The sequence below is a fragment of the Elgaria multicarinata genome, chromosome 10, assembly GCF_023053635.1.
Source record: "Elgaria multicarinata webbii isolate HBS135686 ecotype San Diego chromosome 10, rElgMul1.1.pri, whole genome shotgun sequence".
Lineage (NCBI taxonomy): Eukaryota > Metazoa > Chordata > Lepidosauria > Squamata > Anguidae > Elgaria > Elgaria multicarinata.
In genome coordinates, this window is record NC_086180.1 from 2,424,988 (window position 1) to 2,444,995 (window position 20,008).

Genomic DNA, 20,008 nt, shown 5'->3' on the forward strand with positions numbered 1-20,008 from the left:
GGTATGGCCTTTCTGGAACCTGCCAGTCCCCGGCGACTAACGCGAGGGATCTTGCACCCTCTAGACTGTTGCAGGCAAGAGCGGTCCTGCCACAGCACGGCGGCTAACGTGATGGCGGCAGTGCCATCTCGTGAAAGGGAGGACCAGGCTCCGAGGGGAAACTGGCCCGAGCCGATGCTGGGGATGGGAGCAAGCTGGAGCGGAGGAAGGGCGGTTGGGCAGGGGGCTGAAAGTTCAGTGGGGCAGAACCTCGACATCCAAAGCTTGAGCCAAGCTGCACCCCGGCAAAGGGCGCTCAGCTACTTCCCCTGGGAGAGATTAAGCTCTTATTTATGGCCTGCCCCAAGCGCTGGACATCCTGGGCAACCAGGAGGATGAAGGGTCTGGAAACAAAGCCCAATGAGGAGAGCCTGAAAGAACTGGGCAGGTTTAGCCTGGAGAAGAGAAGACTGAGGGGAGACATGGCAGCACTCTTCAAATACTTAAAAGGTTGTCACACAGAGGAGGGCCAGGATCTCTTCTCGATCCTCCCAGAGTGCAGGACACGGAAGAACGGGCTCAAGTTAAAGGAAGCCAGATTCCGGCTGGACATCAGGAAAAACTTCCTGACTGTTAGAGCAGTACGACAATGGAATCGGTTACCTAGGGAGGTTGTGGGCTCTCCCACACTAGAGGCGTTCAAGAGGCAGCTGGACAACCCTCTGTCAGGGATGCTTTAGGGTGGATTCCTGCCTTGAGCAGGAGGTTGGACTCGATGGCCTTGTAGGCCCCTTCCAACTCTGCTATTCTATGATTCTCTGTGCTGTCAGGCCATCCCTGAATTGGCCGACGTGTTGACTGGCCAGCAACCGCCTCTTTATGCAGGAGAGTAGCTGGCTAAAGCCCCTGTTTAGGCCCAGCAGCGTTGCTTTGGGATCAGGCCCTCCCTACAGAACCTTGGCTTCAGGTAAAGCCCCTCGGAGCCGGTCTTCCTGTGAATGGTGCAGGCCAGGCATATGGGTCAGGGGTAGGGTGGTCAGGAGCCATTTCTCTGCTCGTTCAGTTGAGAAAGCGGGGAGGGGCCCTGCGCTGGCTCGCTCAGGCCCGTTCCTTTGGCGCGAAGGTGCGCTGCCTTCCCTCCCGCAGCCCCAAGAACAGGAAGGGAGGCTTTGTGCCGCACAGGCAGGCGTGCTGACTGGGTCGCGGTACCACCGGTAGAGACCACACTACAGCTTGGACTTGCTTTTTATTGAGGAATCTTAAGAAACATGTGCATACAAAAAGTCCCAACGTGATTCTTTCCAAGACACAGAAGATGATCGTAAATTTAAAAACCCAAACAAACGTAAGACGCACGGTAGGGAAGCCGGCTGGCCCTGCGCCCTCCTTGGAGCTAGGCAAAGGAGTGTGTGTAGAAGACGTCCACGTTGGCCGCGTAGTCCAAGGGGAGGGCTTGGCCAATGTGCTTGGCCCCCAGGCTGGCCCCTCCCAGCGCAGACGACTGTTTCAGCTTCAAGAGGCTGAACCTGGAGAAGGCGCTGCTGAGGTGCTGGCGGTGGGCCTGCTGAAGGACCTGGAGGAACCCTAGCAGAGGAAGAGGGAGCCACTGGCTGTCAATGGAAGAGGGGCCTTCTGTCTGCTCCGGATTTGCAGGGATCCACACTGCCAAGCAGAGGCAACGATGCGCAGCCCGGGCCCGCCACGTGCTCACGAACAGCCACGGCAGGGTCAATCTACCTCCCTCCCCCCCAAAAAAAATGCTCTGGTGCTCTGCCCTATTGTTTGGCGGCATTTGGTTTTTAAGCCCTGAAGCCTTTGGGGGTAAACCAGAGATGAGGGAAGCTTTACCGCAGCAGAGCCATGTGCCACCTCTTTGGGTGGGCAGCACCAGTTCAGCCCCAGGTGCAAGAAAAGCAGCACAACAACGCATCTGGGCTCCTTGCAACCCTCCCTCCCGCAAATCCAGCCTTGCAAAGCAGGCCTACAACTCTGGTTTGCCTCCCCCACCCCACCCCACCCCACGCCGAGACCAGCTGTCGCTCACCTTCTCTCATCAGTTCCCAGCTGTTCCACACCGATCCGACGCATACAATGGGCAGCCCCAGGTCACCTTGGAAGAGGCTCTGGGGGGAAGCAGCAGATAAGACAAGGGCGCCTTTGAGGGTTTGTTTGCCCGCTTCATGCCCCACCTTTCCTTCACGCTACGTGGCTACTGCAGGGAGCCTCCTGCCCTGCCAGGCCTTTGCTTCAGGAAGGTGGTCGCGTCATGTGCCTTCAGAGCACGCCAAGGGATACACAGCTCCTCTGGGAGCCAGAAGGAAAGCAGCTCTGAGGGGAGACTGAAATTTCTGTACCCTCCCATTGGCAAAAGTGGGCTGGGCTGGGCTGGGCTGTGGAACGTGGAAACTCCAGGGCATTTATATTTCCAAAGACCTGTTTGAGAGGGACCCCAAGAGGGCCATGGGTTTCATGCACTCCTAGCTAGAAGAAACTCTGCATCCTCTGGCTAGGAGACAATTGATCTCTCTGGTGCCAGGCTGCCAACTGAATTCAATCAGCCATGGGCAGACAACACTTAATGGCCACTTTGCACGCTTACGTTGATCGGGGTGGGCCTAGAGCAACCTCCCCCAACCCGGGGCCCTCCAGTGGCATTCTTTCCAGAGGGAAGGGGGCAAGCCCTTTTTAAGAGGCCCGCCCTCCGCTAGAACGGATCTCCAGTGTGAGCGACGTCAATTTGAGCCGTGCCTGCAGAGATAGGTCTCCCCCGGCCCCATCTGCCTCTTGCCCAGGGCCACAACCTGAGACGCTGCACTAGGGCCGCTCCAGCCATCCAGGCCCATTTCTCTCCCAGTTACCTTGTCAATTCGGGGCAGCACAGCTACGATGTGCCGTGCCAGGACTTCCCCGGCCTTGTTGAAAATATAGCAGCAAAGGGGGTCCCCAGCCTCCGCTCCTGCAGGGAAAGGAGAGAGATTTAGCCTTTCGCTTCCTTCGTTCACATCCTGCGTGAATGTGTGTGCCCCGTCCCACGGGTTTTCATCCACACAACAAAACCAGTGAGGCAGGCTAAGTTGTGGCTGACTGACCCAAGGTTATCTATTGAGCTGGGCTGGGGCACTGTGGACAACTGCAATGGTGGCTCCCAAACTCCATTCATTGGGAGTGTTGAGCTACTTGTTTGGAATGGCTCATTGGTCTGGATGTCCTGGAGCAGAGGTAGATTTTAAAAAACCCGATGTCTTGTTTTTCCTTCCTCTGCCACAAGGTGGTGCTGTTGCCACAGGTCTCCCTTTGGAGAAATCTCTCTCTCTCCCCCCCCCCCCCCAAAAAAATAGGCATGTCTGTGTTTTTATCTGATTCCAAAGAAGTTTTCAAATCACTTTCTGCAATTTGGGACAGGCTGGTCGGCCACTGTGTGAACAGAGTACTGGACTAGACGGACCCTGGGTTTGATCCAGCCTCAGGGCACTTCTGATGTTCTTAAATGTAAATCCTTAATTTCAGGAATTAAAAGAGCACCCATCCCCAGTCACACCCACAAATAACCCTAGTAAAAGCAGATTTTGTTACAGTAATCTGCAAAATACCACAAGATCTGCTGGAAGGCCTGCCCAGTTCAAAAGCTGAAAAAGGCCGACATTGTGCATTTTGAAACTGAACTGAAACGAAAGGGTCTCTAGCGGGGACCTCGCTGGGCTGGCCCAAATCCGTTTTCCAGAGACCCAGATTGATTCCACTGAGCCCGGAGGGTCCGTTTGTGCCAACGGAAAGGGTTTTTCTCAGTTTAATTGCCAGGCAGGTGGTGATTTTCAAGGGGAATTGCATCTGGGGATGGAAAAGTTCACTCTCCCCTGTCTGCATACTACAACATGTAAGTTTGGTCCTTTTTAACCTCAGGACCTACACCAAATGGGTCCGAAACACCCCAGCAGGTAACCAGTGCTAATCCAAACAGACAAACATTTAATCACACACACACACACACACCACCAGCACCCCAACGTGGCAAGTAAGCTTAGAAAAAATTGCTTCCATTGGAACCAGCGGGAGTTGTTTCCTATTCAGGCGGATCTCCTGGGGATCACAATTGGGGAGGGAAGGGTTAACCCCTCCCTGTGCACTGTACCTCCCCTCTCCCCATGGCAATTAAGCCAACGGGCCTGGGCCCTATATCTTTTAAATGAGTAGCAACGCCCTTGTCTCCAGGGCCACCGTTCCACCTTCGGACTGCGAAAGGGGTGGAATTCGTCCTCCACATCTAAAGCCCAGCAGCGTGTGCACAATCTTGTTCAAGCCTTGGGGCTCCGGTGTCCTCAGGGCAAACTTGCTGGTAAGGAACACGCAGATCCTTCTTACGGCTTTCAACACAGCCTGGGCTGTGGAACCAGCGTCCTGTGGACAGCTTGGCGCTCCAGCTCTTTCTCTGGGCAGGGAAGTTACAGGTTGTGACTTGCAAGCCCCTGCCCAAGCCGCCTCCCCTTGCCTGCTCCAAGGGCAGAGAGAGCCGTCTGGCTGGCCATTTCAAGGGCCGGGGAAAGGACAGGGCTGCATTCTCCAGGGCCCCTGCAGCTGAAACAGCACTCCTATTCCCTGGAGAAATTATTCCCAACAGTCAGTGTATGGCAACAGGCACCTCCTTCCACTGGGAGAGCTCTGTTGCGATGCTGGACCAGAGGCCTCGCGCCAGGCCCAACGCCAGCCCCCTCCCCATGAAGCCTCCGTCCGCTTTGCCCAGCTACCTTCAGCCAGCTTCTGGCAAAACCCTGCAAACTTGGACTTCTCAAAGGTCCGGTAGAGATGAGTCAGGAGCCCCATCCGGTCAGAGACCTGTGGATACAGGGGACACCAAGGTCATGTGAATGGCTGCTTGGGTGCCTATCCCGTCAGAAAGTCCCCCCCCCCCAAAAAAGCCTTACATAAGGGAATGGAAGAGAAATGCACAGCGACGGCGGCTCCTACCTGCTCTCACACATAACATTCCTCCTGGGCAGCTTATTTTCCTCTTGCCACCAGCGCCCTCCGGTCCTCGGCAGGACCTTGTGAGGGCTGCTGTTGCCTGTCATCCTCTCATTCCCCCAACTGGCAGCAACTGGATGGCCCGTTGCCCGGCTGGTGCTCCCGGCTCCCTTTCCCGGAGGACTGCAGGAGCGGCCGTATCCTTTGCCATGCCTGCGCCACTTTTAAGTAGCACATACCGCCAGCGCAACAATGCCCAAGAGCTCGTGCCGAGTCACCGCCTGGCACTGACCAACTTATTTTCCACCCAGCTCCAGATCCCGCCTAATTGCCGACGCCTCAGGGCAGCTAACACCAATACACAGAAAAGGCTATAAATATTAAAAACAGATCAAATCTAAGTCTCCAAGACACTAATTAACGAGAGGAGGAAAAAACCATAAAAGCTATCAGATGCCAGTCAAAGCTGAACAGAACAGGGCGGACTTTGCCAGCAGTCTAAAAGACACTAATGAGGATAATGATTAAACGGTGGCTGGTTAGGGCAGCCCCATGCCTGGGCCATCACAGAGCTCTGGCGTAGACAGACGGCGTGCTGGGCCCCGGCAGAAGCAGCAGGGACAGGTGCAAGAGGGATGTGGGGAGACAGCCTGGCACCCCTCCTCAACGTTTGGTCGAGGTGGTGCTACAAAGCACAGGCGTTGTCTCTGTGCATGATTTTTCAAAACCTCTGAATCGCGTACCAACATATCAACCATATTGCACCGTGCCTTTTCTGCACTGTTTGTTCGGCTTCTATATCAGAACGTCTCAGAAGTCCTGCTCAACTCCTCTGTCTTCTGGAATGGGCCTCCAAGGGTTGCCCGCTTATTATTATTTATGATTATTTATTTATATAGCACCATCAACGTACATGATGGTGTGCATCATCCTAATAACTTCCAAGCCTAATTTTACAGCCGGGCCCAAAACAAAACTCAGGGTGATCCCTAGAAGGAAGGCTCACATCTCTCAACTTGCCAGGTCCTACGATGGACCAGGCCGGGCAAGTCCCTCTGGTTCCAGAAACCACAGAGCTAAGGTGGAGCCAGACGGTGGCCACCACCCACCAGGAAAGGCCTCCTCCTCTTTCACCCTTACAGGTAGCCTAAAAATAATTTTAAATGAATCGCATTTCATTGAAAAGAACAGGAAATGCCTCAGCGCTCCTCAGCGCATTGCTTGCACATGGCCTGTTTGTTTCGGTATTCCATTACAAGTATCTGCCCCTCGCACCGTCCCAGAGGATGAGCCCTTGCCAGGAAGAGCGTCACGCGAATTACTTATTTGGGATCAATTAGGAATTTACCTGGAAGTAGTCAAACATGGCTTGCTTGACTTTGCCAATGTCATGAGGAGGCACTTCGAGGTTGTCCAAACCATCGAATACAATCTTCACGGCCCGGTGAGCGATCCAGTAAGCTGCCAGAAACCGAAACAGGCATTGAACTTGGTCAGAGCCTCCAGCCTGTACTGTAAGGATCGGCACCGGAAACTCCCAGCAACGAACGGCACACACGTCACCCCCACATGGCCCAAACCCAGCCAATCGCAGCATGTCAGGTGTGCAATCTCCAAAGCTCAGCTGACAAGGTCCCAAGCCCAGCTTCCTCACCTGATCCCTCATCACCCATCATGTGGCCCCATCCTCCACAGCTGATCTGAGAGCCGTCTGGGTTGATGAGTTTGCAGTTGGAGCCAGTTCCAGAGATGAGCACAACGCCACCTGGAGGGGAAGGTTACACATGAGCAGCCGAGAGCTGCAGGATCAAGGCCATTTCTCACCACTGGTATCCTCTGGGTAGCCTCCCTTTCCTCCAAAAAGAGGAAATTTGAGGCTGAGATGGACCTCTCTATTTCCCAAGACTCGCAGCTCTTGAGCTGGGCTGTCCAAGGCACCATGAGATTGCAGGAACCACAGCACTGAACTAGCATGTCTGGGCATCGCACTCAGCCAGAATTATTATTGTTGGGTTTTTTTACAAAACGGGATGGGAAGAGACTCTTTCTCAACATTTTGTATTTGCTCCATGAGGAAAGTAGGGCGTGTCCTCCTGGAGCCAACATTTCTCCATATTGCCTGCATTGCCACGCCTCTAGATTGAACAGTGAAAGGTCATTCAAGCATTCCCCAGTGACCTTGCTAGCAAGGAACTGATTCAAGTAAGAAAGCTGGCTCAGCGTGACCAGACTGATTGAAGACTAGGTCTGAGATGTCTAGGAGCTCAGGTTTAGCAAAGTCTTCAATTGGCTTCCTAAGACATAGAGGTCATGTCTGGAAACAAAGCCCTATGAAGAGAGACTGAAAGAACTGGGCATGTTTAGCCTGGAGAAGAGAAGATTGAGGGGAGACATGAGAGCACTCTTCAAATACTTAAAAGGTTGTCACACAGAGGAGGGCCAGGATCTCTTCTCAATCCTCCCAGAGTGCAGGACACGGAAGAACAGGCTCAAGTTTAAGGAAGCCAGATTCCGGCTGGACATCAGGAGAAACTTCCTAACTGTTAGAGCAGTGCGACAGTGGAATCAGTTACCTAGGGAGGTTGTGGGCTCTCCCACACTAGAGGCCTTCAAGAGGCAGCTGGACAAGTATCTGTCAGGGATGCTTTAGGGTGGATTCCTGCATTGATCAGGGGGTTGGACTCGATGGCCTTGTAGGTCCCTTCCAACTGCTATTCTATGATTCTATGTGACAGTTGACAAGAGAGCGGAGCCCTCGTGCAACATGCTTTTCTTGGATTTTGAAAGATCACTTCTCGGGAAGTTGACAGCAGAAGTGGAAAAAACGCAACGTTGGAAAACCAGCCTTCCAGCTAAGAATTGGGCAGCCAGGCAGAAGGGAGGCAGATTTCAACGCAAGTCTTCTCCCGGAATCCGTGCTCTTACCCCGGTCAGTAGCCGTGGCCATGGCCCCGATGGCATCCGTAGTGATGTAGTAACTCTTGCTCAGGCAGGGGAAGCGGTTCTTCATCTCCTCTGTGAGCTTCTTGATGGCTTCTTTCTGCTCCCCTCCACTCAGAGAGAGACCCTGCAGCAAAACACCCCCCACAGCGGACACAGTCAGGGCCAAGAGAGACGATAGACCTGGGGCTGCAATCCTGACTCCACTACTGAGACCAAGCGTGGCTTCAGGTCTTCTACCGCCAGGGAACCCTTTCCACCTCAAATGTGCCTGTGGTGGAACTCAAGCTTTGAAGAGAATGATGGGAGGTGTTCTAGGGCAGCCTTACATGACCTGGTATGATGGACTGCAACACCCATCATTCCCAGCCAGCACCCATGCTAGCTGAGAATGATGGAGGTCATAGTCCACCACTTCAGAAAGGCACCAGGATGGGGAAGGCTGTTTAAGGGTACCTTCGCAGGTCAGGCAGAGGGCTGGTCAGGCCACCAACTGAGCTCAGCAGGTCCCTGTGGCTGGACATTGTGGATTGCAACTGAGCTCAGCAGGTCCCTGCGGCTAGACACTGCGGATTGCAGCAGAGGAGCTCTTACACCACCCTCAAGCATCTCATCAAAACATCCGAGGAGCTCCCAGACTCACGGAACCCAGGCGGATGGCTGCTGGACTTACAGCAGTGCTCCCAAAGACGACTCGTGCGGATGTGTTGGCTCATATTCACAAGCTGAATAGGAGCCAACAGTGTGATATGGCTGCAAAAAAGGCAAAGTATAGCTTCCAAATCGCGTGAGGTCCTGGTTCCTCTCTATTCAGCCCTGGTTAGGCCTCATCTAGAGTATTGTGTCCAGTTCTGGGCTCCACAATTCAAGAAGGATGCAGACAAGCTGGAGCGTGTTCAGAGGAGGGCAACCAGGATGATCAGGGGTCTGGAAACAAAGCCCTATGAAGAGAGACTGAAAGAACTGGGCATGTTTAGCCTGGAGAAGAGAAGATTGAGGGGAGACATGAGAGCACTCTTCAAATACTTGAAAGGTTGTCACACAGAGGAGGGCCAGGATCTCTTCTCGATCCTCCCAGAGTGCAGGACACGGAATAATGGGCTCAAGTTAAAGGAAGCCAGATTCCAGCTGGACATCAGGAAAAACTTACTGACTGTTAGAGCAGTACGACAATGTAACCAGTTACCTAGGGAGGTTGTGGGCTCTTCCACACTGGAGTCATTCAAGAGGCAGCTGGACAACCATCTGTCAGGGATGCTTTCAGGTGGATTCCTGCATTGAGCAGGGGGTTGGACTCGATGGCCTTGTAGGCCCCTTCTGGCTCTGCTATTCTATGACTCTATGTGGCCGACGCCCCCTGACCCCAAGCAGCCCTTTCCAAAATGCCACTAGCGACGTGGGCGGCTTCCAGGCTGGCTGCCCATGAGGCTTCCTCGGATGCAGGGACCCGTCGGGGACTGGGAAGGAGATACTCACCAGGGAGCGAAGAGGGACCTGGGGATCAGCACCTGCCTTCTCTTTGGCTTCGCTGACCATGGCGTTGATCCTTTCCAGGCATTTGTCTGTGCCAACCAGCTATTTGCGAAGAAGAAGAAAAAAATACTACCTTTTAACCAATCATAGCCCATCCCTAAACACCCCCACCCACACCCACCCCATGCATCACCCCCCCTATCCCAGCTTTCTGCATTACACTAGTGGGGTTTATACCCTATAGGGCAGCCTTCCTCAACCTGGGGTGCTCCAGATGTGTTGGGCTGCATCTCCCAGAATGCCCCAGCCACATCTGGAGCACCCCAGGTTGAGGAAGGCTGCCCTATAGGATCAGCAAAAAGCAAGGTGTGTATATTATTATTATTATTATTATTATTATTATTATTATTATTATTATTATTATTTCTTTGTTACCCGCCTCTCCCTCTGGATCGAGGCGGGGTACAACACAAATAAAAACACCATAAAATACATACAGCTAATTCAAACGTTTCAAACCAGTGCATCATTAAAAGCAGCACACCGCTAAAAAAGGCATCTTAAAATTCAGCTGGGTAGGCCTGCCGGAAGAGATCGGTCTTTATGGCTTTCTTAAATTCTGGAAGACTGTTAAGTTGAGGAATGTCTCCCGGCAGGTCATTCCATAATCTGGGAGCGGCAGAAGAAAAGGTCCTCTGGGTAATAGTTGTCAGCCTTGTTTTTGTTAGCTGAAGGAAATTCTTCCCAGAGGACCTGAGTGTGCGGGGCGGATTGTACGGGAGAAGGCGATCCCGCAGGTAGCCTGGACCCAAACCACGTAGGGCTTTAAAGGTGATAACCAACACTTTATACTTCACCTGGAAACTAATTAATTGGCAGCCAGTGAAGAGATTTTAAGACTGGTGTAATGTGGTCACCCCTAGGTGTACCAGTGACCAGCCTGGCTGCCATATTTTGAACTAGTTGAAGTTTCCGAACTAGGCACACAGGTAGCCCCATGTAGAGCGCATTGCAGAAGTCAAGCCTCAAAGTTATCGCCACATTCTAACTGGAATCTGGGCATGTGCCCCTTTGACCTTCTGGAATGCGGACCGATTGCTCCTCTAGAGTAGGCTTCCCTCAGCTGGTGCCCTTCCAGCTGTGTTGGACTACAACAGCCATCAAGATGGGGGCTGTAGTCCAATGCCTCTGGAGGGCACCAGCGTGGGGAAGGCTGTGGGTCCCGCCATAGTCCTGGGTGGGTCACAAAGAGGAGGGGGGCCTTGACTTCCCTCATCCCCACAACCCCTATTTGCATGCACTTCATTTCTTTTACCGACCCAACGCCACGCCATTACTGATGGGCAACCCCTTTTAATATTTCTCTCTTGTTATTTGTACATTTGCCGCCCCATAAAATAAATGCTCCAGGTGATGTACAATTCTAAAACCAATGGAAATATAACAGTGCAATCTAAGAGTGCAATTTCAGAGATAGCTTCCTGCCTGCCTTCGCAGACGTCACGCCTAAACTCCATTCAGATGCCTACTGCTTATATTAACATCAACAATGGCCCTGTTCAGATGACACGCTAAAGCAGTGGTTCCCAAACTTTTTCAGGTCACCGCCCCCTTGGTTCCACAAACTCATGCCCAGTGCCCCCTACCCTACCCTACCCTATAAAAATAATTATTCAGAATAGTGTTTTCAACGACCCACCAAGGAAGATAATAACAATAAAATTCAAAACAATAACAATTGAATGTTTATTCAAAATCCAATTACATTTTTTTAGTTTATTCAATTAAACATAATTGATGAACTTGATCCAGTGATATCAACTTTTCAAAGTCTGATAGTCATTTAGCAATATTAGATACCACATTTAGTTGCTAGGGTAAAGGACCTCACTATTCTGTAAATTCTTAATGTGATGGATGGGCTTGAAGTGATACCAGTTTCCCAATGTCTGGTTTAAAGTCACTTAACGTGAGCCTTAAACCACCACATTTAGTAATCTGGAGTCGATTTCCTTGCTTGGAGAGAAGTAGGCAGACCACACTAAAACCACATCCCACCAAATATGATGTTGGAAATGTAACCAGGGGCTTCTGAACCACTCTCCATAGGGCAGGAGAGCGACCAGAAATTTCCTTCTGTAACCAAAACTCCTGGTACGGAAAAGACCACCTTGAGCGCCCTCTTAGTGTCCCCTTGCCACCCCCCTGCCTCTTAACGCCCCCCCCTATGCAATCCCACCGCCGGCCAAGGGGGCAGTACCACCCACTTTGGGAACCACTGCGCTAAACCATGCTGCTTAACCACAATTTTGTGGTTAAGCAGCATGGTTTAGCATGTCGTCTGAATAGGGCCAATGAAAAATAAAATATGAAACTTGTCTGGTGTTGACTGCAGATTCAATATTCTTGCAGGAAGGACTGGAAGTGATGTACAAGAGGGTCCCAAAAGGTTGAGAAAGTTTCCAGGTGGGGTCCCTCTTCCAAACGTGTGAGAAGCTGCTCTAGGGCATAGGAATTGTCCCCTTTATTTATTTATTTATTTATTTATTTATTATTTATTTATTTAAAACATTTATATCCCACCCTAGATCAATAACATCTAAGGACGGCGTACATTATAAAGGCATATGGAATAGAACAGTAAATATACACAGCTAAAAACAAATTAAACCATAAACCCTGGTCCGCTTGCACTGGCTGCCTGTATGTTTCCGAGCCCAATTCAAGGTGCTGGTTTTGACCTATAAAGCCTTACACGGCTTGGGACCACAATACCTGACGGAACGCCTCTCCCGACGTGAATATACGCGGTCGCTATGTTCAACATCTAAGATCCTCCTCCGGGTGCCTACTCCGAGAGAGGCTGGGAGTGTGGCAACGAGGGACAGGGCCTTTTTGGTGGTGGCCCCCAGACTCTGGAATGATTTTCCTGACGAGGCTCGCCTGGCGCCAACGCTGCTATTTTTCCGGCGCCAGGTTAAGACCTCTTTGCCCAGGCATATGGCGGCACATCTTAATTACCCACATGTTTAGTTTTTTAACAGTTTTTAATGCTTTATGTGTGTATGTTCTGTGTTTTAGAATTTTAAATTTTGTATACTCGTTTTTATCTTAATTTTAGAATTTCTGTAAACCGCCCAGAGAGCCCTGGCTATGGGAGCGGTATATAAGTGAAATAAATAAATAAATAAACAAACAAACGAAGTTAAAACATTATATAATTTAAAAGCAGTAAAACCATTAGAAACAGGACCCCCGGCTGCCTGGAGTGGGACTCCAGGGTGATGTTCTTTTTGGGTTCTCTCAGGGCCTCATGACTCACCAGATGTGGTTTCAGAAAGGCCACATTGGTGGGAGATATTTATTTATTTATTACATTTCTCTACCGCCCAATAGCCAGAGCTCTCTGAGCGGTTCACAAAAATTAAAAACTGCTTCATTAGCAGTGCGCTGGTTTGCTTCATCTTGAGATGTAGGATGTGTGTGTGTGTGTTTGTACACACACACACACACACACACACACACACACACACACACACACACACACTGGCCTAAAGCATGAGACCACAAATTGGGCCACGTCGGTGGTCTGCAGGTACAAGGTTTTGCTCTTGCCACACATTGGCTTGAATTGCAGGTGTTGGAGTGGGGGAGGGGAACACGCACACTTATCTTGCCTTGTGGGATCTAAATGTAAATTTGTTGTGATGATATTATTCGAGAGAGCGAGTTCTCTCCGTTGCTGGAAGAGATTTGTCGGGGACAAGCATCGAGACTATGTGGCATATTCTGACATTAGTGCCTTGGGTGGAGAGGGGAGATCCTTACCCAATGGTTGGTGCAGGGGCCCTCCGTCTCTGCCAGGATCCTGCCATCTTCTGATATTAGGACCACCTTGGAGTGGGTTCCCCCGCTGTGGGAGGAGGGGGAGAAAAGCCAAAGTAAGCCGACTTGGAACCACAACTCAAGAATTCACAGCCATATCGTGTTTTGAACTTCTGGACGTCAGTTTCCAGCCCTCCTGATCCCTGGAGCTGGGAGCACATTGTCAAGCTAAGCCTTCTTCCACATCGAAAATAGCCGAGAAGAAGTCAGAACTCAAGACAAGCCATAGCCAAAACCCAACCCAAAGGAGGAAAGCCTCTGGCAAGTCCCCAGCAGCAGGGAGTTCTACAGCCCTGGCGCCTCCGTTAGGAATACCCTTCTCTGGACACAGAGAGATTAAATGACCCAGAGACTGGGTTCAGACAACACAATAACCCATGGTGGTTTAAATAGGCGATGATTGGTTAGTTAACCCACCATGGGTTATCGTGTTGTGCAGCGGGAGTTTTTTAAACAACCGTTGGTTATCTGGCTGAAATAACCAACGCAAATAACCAACACTGTGCAGAGTTGGCTATTTGAACCCCCATGGGTTACCGTGTTGTGTAGAGGGCACCACTGGTTATTTCCTCGGCCACCGTTGGTTATTTTGTCAGCCACAGTCGCAAGGCAAGAGCGATCAAAGCAGTGGCTGCCACTCTAGACCAGCTTGCAGGATGGATTTTCAGCAGCAATGGCTGATGGGATACTAGCAGGAGGACTGAGGGGGGAGAGTGTGGGGATGAGTGAGTCAACTCAACGTGGACTAATAGTCAAGTCAACGCTGATCCTAATCCACACCATGGTTGATTATTCTCATGTTGTGTGGGGAGTACTCCCTAGCTAAACAACTGTCAAGTTGATTATTACCCCACCATTGATTATTGTGTTGTCTGAACGCCGCCCCAGAGTTTTCTCTGTTGCTCTGAGAGATGGGGACACTCCTTGAGGGGTGTCATGGGATCAAGTTCCCAAGTGCATGATCGATTGACAAAGGATCCTTGAAGGCGCCCTGTATGGGCCAGCAGGCGATAAATATTTCACTAACAATTCTATGGCACGGTTTAATCTCTGGTTTTAAGGAACGGGACCCCCTGCCCTATTGACTGCACAGACACATTTCAGCCCAATGCTGGCAGCTGAATTCCCCCACCCACACATTGAAAATAAATCAACTTCTAGCCATCCGAAGTTGATTTAGCCATCAACTTCTAGCCATCCTCCTGATGGTCTTGATTCATAGCCTTATGAATCAAGACCATCAGGAGGACTTCAAAACTTGCTTTTTCCATTGAAAGTTGCTTACAAACAGAGAAGCAAGTAAAACCAAACAGAAAAGGCAAGATGTTCAAAGTCACCTTTCACACATTAAGCTCATGCATGTGTTCAAGTGCGAGTGTGTAAGTGGCTGCGTACAAACACACGTATAGCATCACCTCCACACTGAGGAAGCATCGCCGTTACTATAGCAACCCTGAGCAGCAGCCCAAGAAAATGATCCATGTGGTTGGGAGAATCCTTCTCTAGAACCCTGCAACCCATTGTGAACGGTTCTCTTCTGTAGTATTCCTTTAGGAGTTCCCAGGCTTTGGGGTGGGGCCAACTGGGTATTCATGCAGCGCACCACTGGAGATTATCATGCGCTGTGTGTGCACCATGCCATCCGTCTTCCAACTGTTCCCCCCCATGTGCACAGGGCCAGTGCCCAAGCGGTTGCTAGGCAAAGGAATATTCTTAGGGATAGCATCAAAGCAGTGCGCAAACCAGACGTTGCGCTCCTGAGTCCTCCGTGAGGCTGCAACTGTGGAGTTGCTGGATGTAAGGAGTGCAACTCTAAAATGGTTCCACCATTATTGAACTCCAGGACTGCCTTGATCAGACTTCTCCAACCTGGCGCTCTCATGATGTGTGGGACTAGAACTCACATAATACCCCAGCCAGCTGGCTGGAGGATTATGGGAGATCTAGTCTCACACACCGGGAGAGTGCCAGGTTGGAGAAAGCTAGGCTAGAACCACTCAACATCCATTGTTATTATCACTGAGCAACCAAAGCACACATTTTTTAAGGCTGAAAACTATTTCTGTTACACCAGCCAAAAGTAGCCCTTTGTCCCACCCATTCCCCTTCCATGCATCCCAAAAAGGGTTCATGAGCCCGTTCTCGCACAGTCTCCAAGACTGAGCTGCAGACCAAATCTGTGGGTCAGTTACGCATGCCAGTGTGCAATCAAGTCACAATCCAAAGAACTTCACAAGTCTGGAAGCTTGTAACATCTTTACTGGTTTAGATGATAAATGACGAAGGTTGTCAAACAGAGGAGGGCCAGGATCTCTTCTCGATCCTCCCAGAGTGCAGGAAGCGGAATAATGGGCTCAAGTTACAGGAAGCCAGATTCCAGCTGGGCATAAGGAAAAACGTCCTGACTGTTAGAGCAGGACGACAATGGAACCAGTGACCTAGGGAGGTTGTGGGCTCTCCCACACTAGAGGCCTTCAAGAGGCAGCTGGACAACCATCTGTCAGGGATGCTTTAGGGTGGATTTCTGCATTGAGCAGGGGGTTGGACTGGATGGCCTTATAGGCCCCTTCCAACTCTAATAAAAATGTATGCTGGTTGAGGTGGTGGTGGGGAGATTTTACTACTCCAAGCCATTTCCCAATGTATGCTGGGGTAGTAAAATGCCCCACAACCACAAATGTCTCTGTGGTGTCAGAAGACGACTATTTTAAACTCAACATACTAGAAAAGTATCGTAAACCGGATGATGTCGGTGTGCTTCTGTGTAGATTCTGCAACGAAAAGTGTATCTGGGGGACCTTCTGCACCCCGACCTGATCGGCCGGAATTAATAAACCTCAGTTCCCGTTTCACGGCACCCCCCCCACCAAATTCTCAGCCCTTGTTGTTGAGCAGCTACTGATAAAAACAACACACTTGCTGCCACTTTGCTTTCTGTGGCTGGGTCCCTCTCAGAACAAACAGTGTCGCTGCGCAGTGCACAGCCTTCCTGGATATTAGCTCCGATAATAATCACTCCAAACCTCTCACAAGCTGCCCTTTCCAGCTCCATGCTAAATGTGTGCAAAACGGCATCCACTGAAGATGAGCACACAGTGTGAAAGATGGCCTGGAAAACTATTCATATAGATGACGTAGGGTCTTTAGGTAAACAAAATCTGCAGGTCTCTTTAAAACTCTCCAGTCCATTAGCCACGCATCCAACCAACCTGAGTGCTGTGTGCACTCCTGCCCCGCCGCAAAACAGCAAGGAAGCACCCATTAGCCCAAACAACATGAAGCGTCCTTAGTCGAAACTTAGAGGAGGGCACCATTTGTCCAGGCAGCAGCTGTCTGACTTGACAGCACGCTTGGTGCCACGTGCTTTGCTAGCAGGCTGCATTTCCTCTTCTAATGACAACATCGGCCCTATCGCAACCTGGGAATTTCCCTCCCATAAGACACCCATCTTTTGTAATGTGAAGTGGGGAGGGTGGCAAATCAGGAGATTCGTGGGGGGTTTTAATTGTGAAACAACGTGTGACTGTGACAGAGAGCAGATTGCAAATGAATTTCGTTCATGCAATTTCACCAGGATGGTAAAAAGTGCTTGCCAAAACAAAACAAAAAACAAGGAACCAGCGGTATGTAAATAATCTAACCAGCCACACACTCGAGGGCCTTTTGAGCTAGTTGCCATATTATTGCAAATTTGGAGCCTTTAAGGAGCTTCAAACATCCCCAGTAGTTTTCAAGGGCCCACGGATCACTTTTGACACCTAGTTTGCAGCCCAAATGGGAAAATCTGCTCCCAGGTTCCTTGGAGTGCCCCCCTGTGGCCCCCTCGAGCTGTCTCTGCTACACTCGTGTGGCACCTCTGCGCTACAACAACCTTTCCTCCAGTCCACATAACCAGTGCAGCTGAGGGCCACTTGCATCCACCAGGTGGTCTCCATCCGTCAGGGTCCACCAATATCCCATGCCTAAAAGGCCAAATTCATAGGCAGAGTAGTTGCTGGAAGCATCTTTGAGTGAGCTGCAGGAATGGCACATTTCAGTTCCAAGTTCTTACAGCAATTGCAAAGATCAAACATGGGCACGATCCAAAGCGCGGGATGGGGAGGGAGAAGTCCCCAGGTTTAATGCCCAGTATTTCCAGTTAGACGGCTAGAGAGACGCTGCCTGTCAAAAGGAGACAAAACCGGACTCAGTGTAGACAAGATGGCAGTCTTGCTGGTGGGTGATTTGTCTGACGTGGGAGGTGCCATCCAGCCTTCTCTGGGCAGGGTTTCACTCACGCTAAAGGATCAGGCTGACAGCTTCAGGGTGCTCCTAGATCCAGCCTCATTGCTGGAGGCCCGTGTGGCATTCGTGGTACACAGTGCCTTTCACCAGCTGTAGCTGCCGTGCCAACCACTCCCAGACAGAGAGAGCCTGGCCACAGTTATCCACGTGCTGCTAACATGTGCCTTGAATCTGTTTTTGCTTCTTTTAAACTTTGTTTTAACTGTTTTATTCTGTTTTTATTTTCATTTTATCTTGCATACCGCTCCAAAATTTTTCAATGGGGAGCGGTATGTAAATATTCTAAATAAATAAATAAATAATAACGCAGAGTTACAAGATGGGGGATACTTGGCTCAGCAATACTACAAACGAGAAGGATCTTGGAATTGTTGTAGATCACAAGCGGAATAGGAGCCAACAGTGCGATATGGCTGCAAGAAAGGCAAATGCTATTTTGGGCTGCATTAATAGAAGTATAGCTTCCAAATCACGTGAGGTCCTGGTTCCTCTCTATTCAGCCCTGGTTAGGCCTCATCTAGAGTATTGTGTCCAGTTCTGGGCTCCACAATTCAAGAAGGACGCAGACAAGCTGGAGCGTGTTCAGAGGAGGGCAACCAGGATGATCAGGGGTCTGGAAACAAAGCCCTATGAAGAGAGACTGAAAGAACTGGGCATGTTTAGCCTGAAGAAGAGAAGATTGAGGGGAGACATGAGAGCACTCTTCAAATACTTGAAAGGTTGTCACACAGAGGAGGGCCAGGATCTCTTCTCGATCCTCCCAGAGTGCAGGACACGGAATAACGGGCTCAAGTTAAAGGAAGCCAGATTCCAGCTGGACATCAGGAAAAACTTCCTGACTGTTAGAGCAGTACGACAATGGAATCAGTTACCTAGGGAGGTTGTGGGCTCTCCCACCCTAAAGGCCTTCAAGAGGCAGCTGGACAACCCTCTGTCAGGGATGCTTTAGGGTGGATTCCTGCATTGAGCAGGGGGTTGGACTCGATGGCCTTGTAGGCCCCTTCCAACTCTGCTATTCTATGATTCTATGATCTCATTGAATCAACTCTACTCCATGTGCTGCACGTGGCTTCCATTGATACAAGATAGGCGGCTAGCCTTGTGGCTGAAGCAGATCACATCCAGCCTGACTTGAAACAACTGCTCTCTCCCGTTTCCCACACCGATTCATAGTCCTGCTGCTTACTTCCAGAGTAGGCTGAGCTCTCAATGGCTTGGGAGCAGCATCCCTTAAAGCTTGCCTGCTCCTGCATGAACTTGCCTCAGTATTTAGATGGGTCTCAGAGGGCCTCCTCCAATTCCTCTAGCGGTCAGGGGTGAGGTAGGCTGTGACAGGGAGGGGCAGAGCCTTTTTGGTGGTGGCTCCCCACTCTAGGAGGCCTTCTGCTGGAAGACTTGGCCAGGGCCAAGCCCAAGGCATTTAGGGCAGCATGGGAGGGCCTTTTGATTTCCCCACACCCGTTTGATCTCTTCCATGGCAACCCTTTACACGTCCACCTGGAAGGAAGCCGCATCGCATTCAGCCGGGACTTACTTTTCAGCGCTGCTTGACTCGGCTATTACGCCAATTGCTTGGGTCGGGGATGGCGGGGTGGGGGGCGTGTTTGAAAGAAAAGAGACAAATAATTTGATGCTGTTCTAATCAGCCTCCCTCAACCTGGTGTTTGGGACTTCATCTCCCATCAACCCCAGCCAACACAGCTGCTGGTCAGGAATGTTGGGAGTTGTAGTCCAAAACATCTGGAGGGCTCCGCGCTAGAGAACGGAGGCTTTAAATAGCGGCAGCGGCTCTGTCGGTCCTCAGGCGCAAAAGCGACGCGAAGTTGCTTGCTTCTGCTCAGCGGCGTTAATGAAGAGGGATGCCGGGGGGGGGGAGGGGGGCGAGATGAGGCTTACAATGAGGAGGGGGGAGTCTTCGATGGAGGCGAGGAGGGTCCCCCGCTCCAAAATGGGGGGGGGGGGGTTAAATCCTGGTGGGGACCCTCCCGCGCCCCCAGGCAAGGCGCAGCACCCGCGCCCCCAGCCCCGCGCCCGCCTCGGCGCAGCAGCGCTGGGCATCGCCCCCCCCCCCGGGCCCCGAATCGCCGCGCTCCCCCCCGCCTCCGCCCTCCCCCGCGGAGTGCCCAGGGGGCGCAGGGCGAGGTGCCCCCCTCCCCCGCCCACTCACCCCTCCACGCCGCCGAAGATCGCAGCCATGGAGCCTCCAGGAGCCGCGCGCCTCGGGAGGGACTTGGCCGGGGAGCCGCCCAGAGCAGCCGCGGCTGCTCAGCTCAGCCCGCCCCGGCCGGGACCGCCCCTTCCCGGCTTCCCGGAGGCGGACGCCGGGGCGCCCAGGCCCGGCCGGCGAGCCCTCGCGCGAGGCCAGGGCAAGCCCCCGGGCTGGGGGGGTGGGACGGATCCCCCCTCGCGCCCCTCCTGGGCTGGCGGGCGACGTGCGCCAGGTTGCGCACAGCCAGCCCTTGCTGGGCGGCGGAGGGGGGGGCGATCC

At 51.6% G+C, this 20,008-nt stretch overlaps 1 protein-coding gene across 1 annotated transcript; it reads right to left on the bottom strand.

Annotated features, from left to right (window-relative positions):
* Nucleotides 1–1,212: 1,212 nt before the first annotated feature.
* NAGK (N-acetylglucosamine kinase) lies at nucleotides 1,213–19,751 on the bottom strand. Its single transcript, XM_063135158.1, has 10 exons — nucleotides 19,688–19,751; nucleotides 13,180–13,264; nucleotides 9,355–9,453; nucleotides 7,864–8,005; nucleotides 6,593–6,703; nucleotides 6,287–6,399; nucleotides 4,722–4,809; nucleotides 2,838–2,935; nucleotides 2,024–2,102; nucleotides 1,213–1,563 (listed from the first exon to the last, which is right to left on the bottom strand). Exons 1-10 carry the CDS (start codon nucleotides 19,714–19,716, stop codon nucleotides 1,373–1,375), a joined length of 1,035 nt encoding a protein of 344 aa, XP_062991228.1. The 5' UTR covers nucleotides 19,717–19,751; the 3' UTR covers nucleotides 1,213–1,372.
* Between the last annotated feature and the right edge of the window lie 257 nt (nucleotides 19,752–20,008).

Excerpts from the sequence above, each read along its gene's own strand:
- NAGK (XM_063135158.1), bottom strand. The coding sequence starts at position 19,716 with ATGGCTGCGATCTTCGGCGGCGTGGAGGG. Across the intron at positions 6,704-7,863 it reads GGCCACGGCTACTGACCGGG|GTGGCGTTGTGCTCATCTCT; the intron begins GTAAGAGCACGG and ends CTTCCCCTCCAG. Across the intron at positions 6,400-6,592 it reads GATGGGTGATGAGGGATCAG|CTTACTGGATCGCTCACCGG; the intron begins GTGAGGAAGCTG and ends GGTTTCTGGCAG.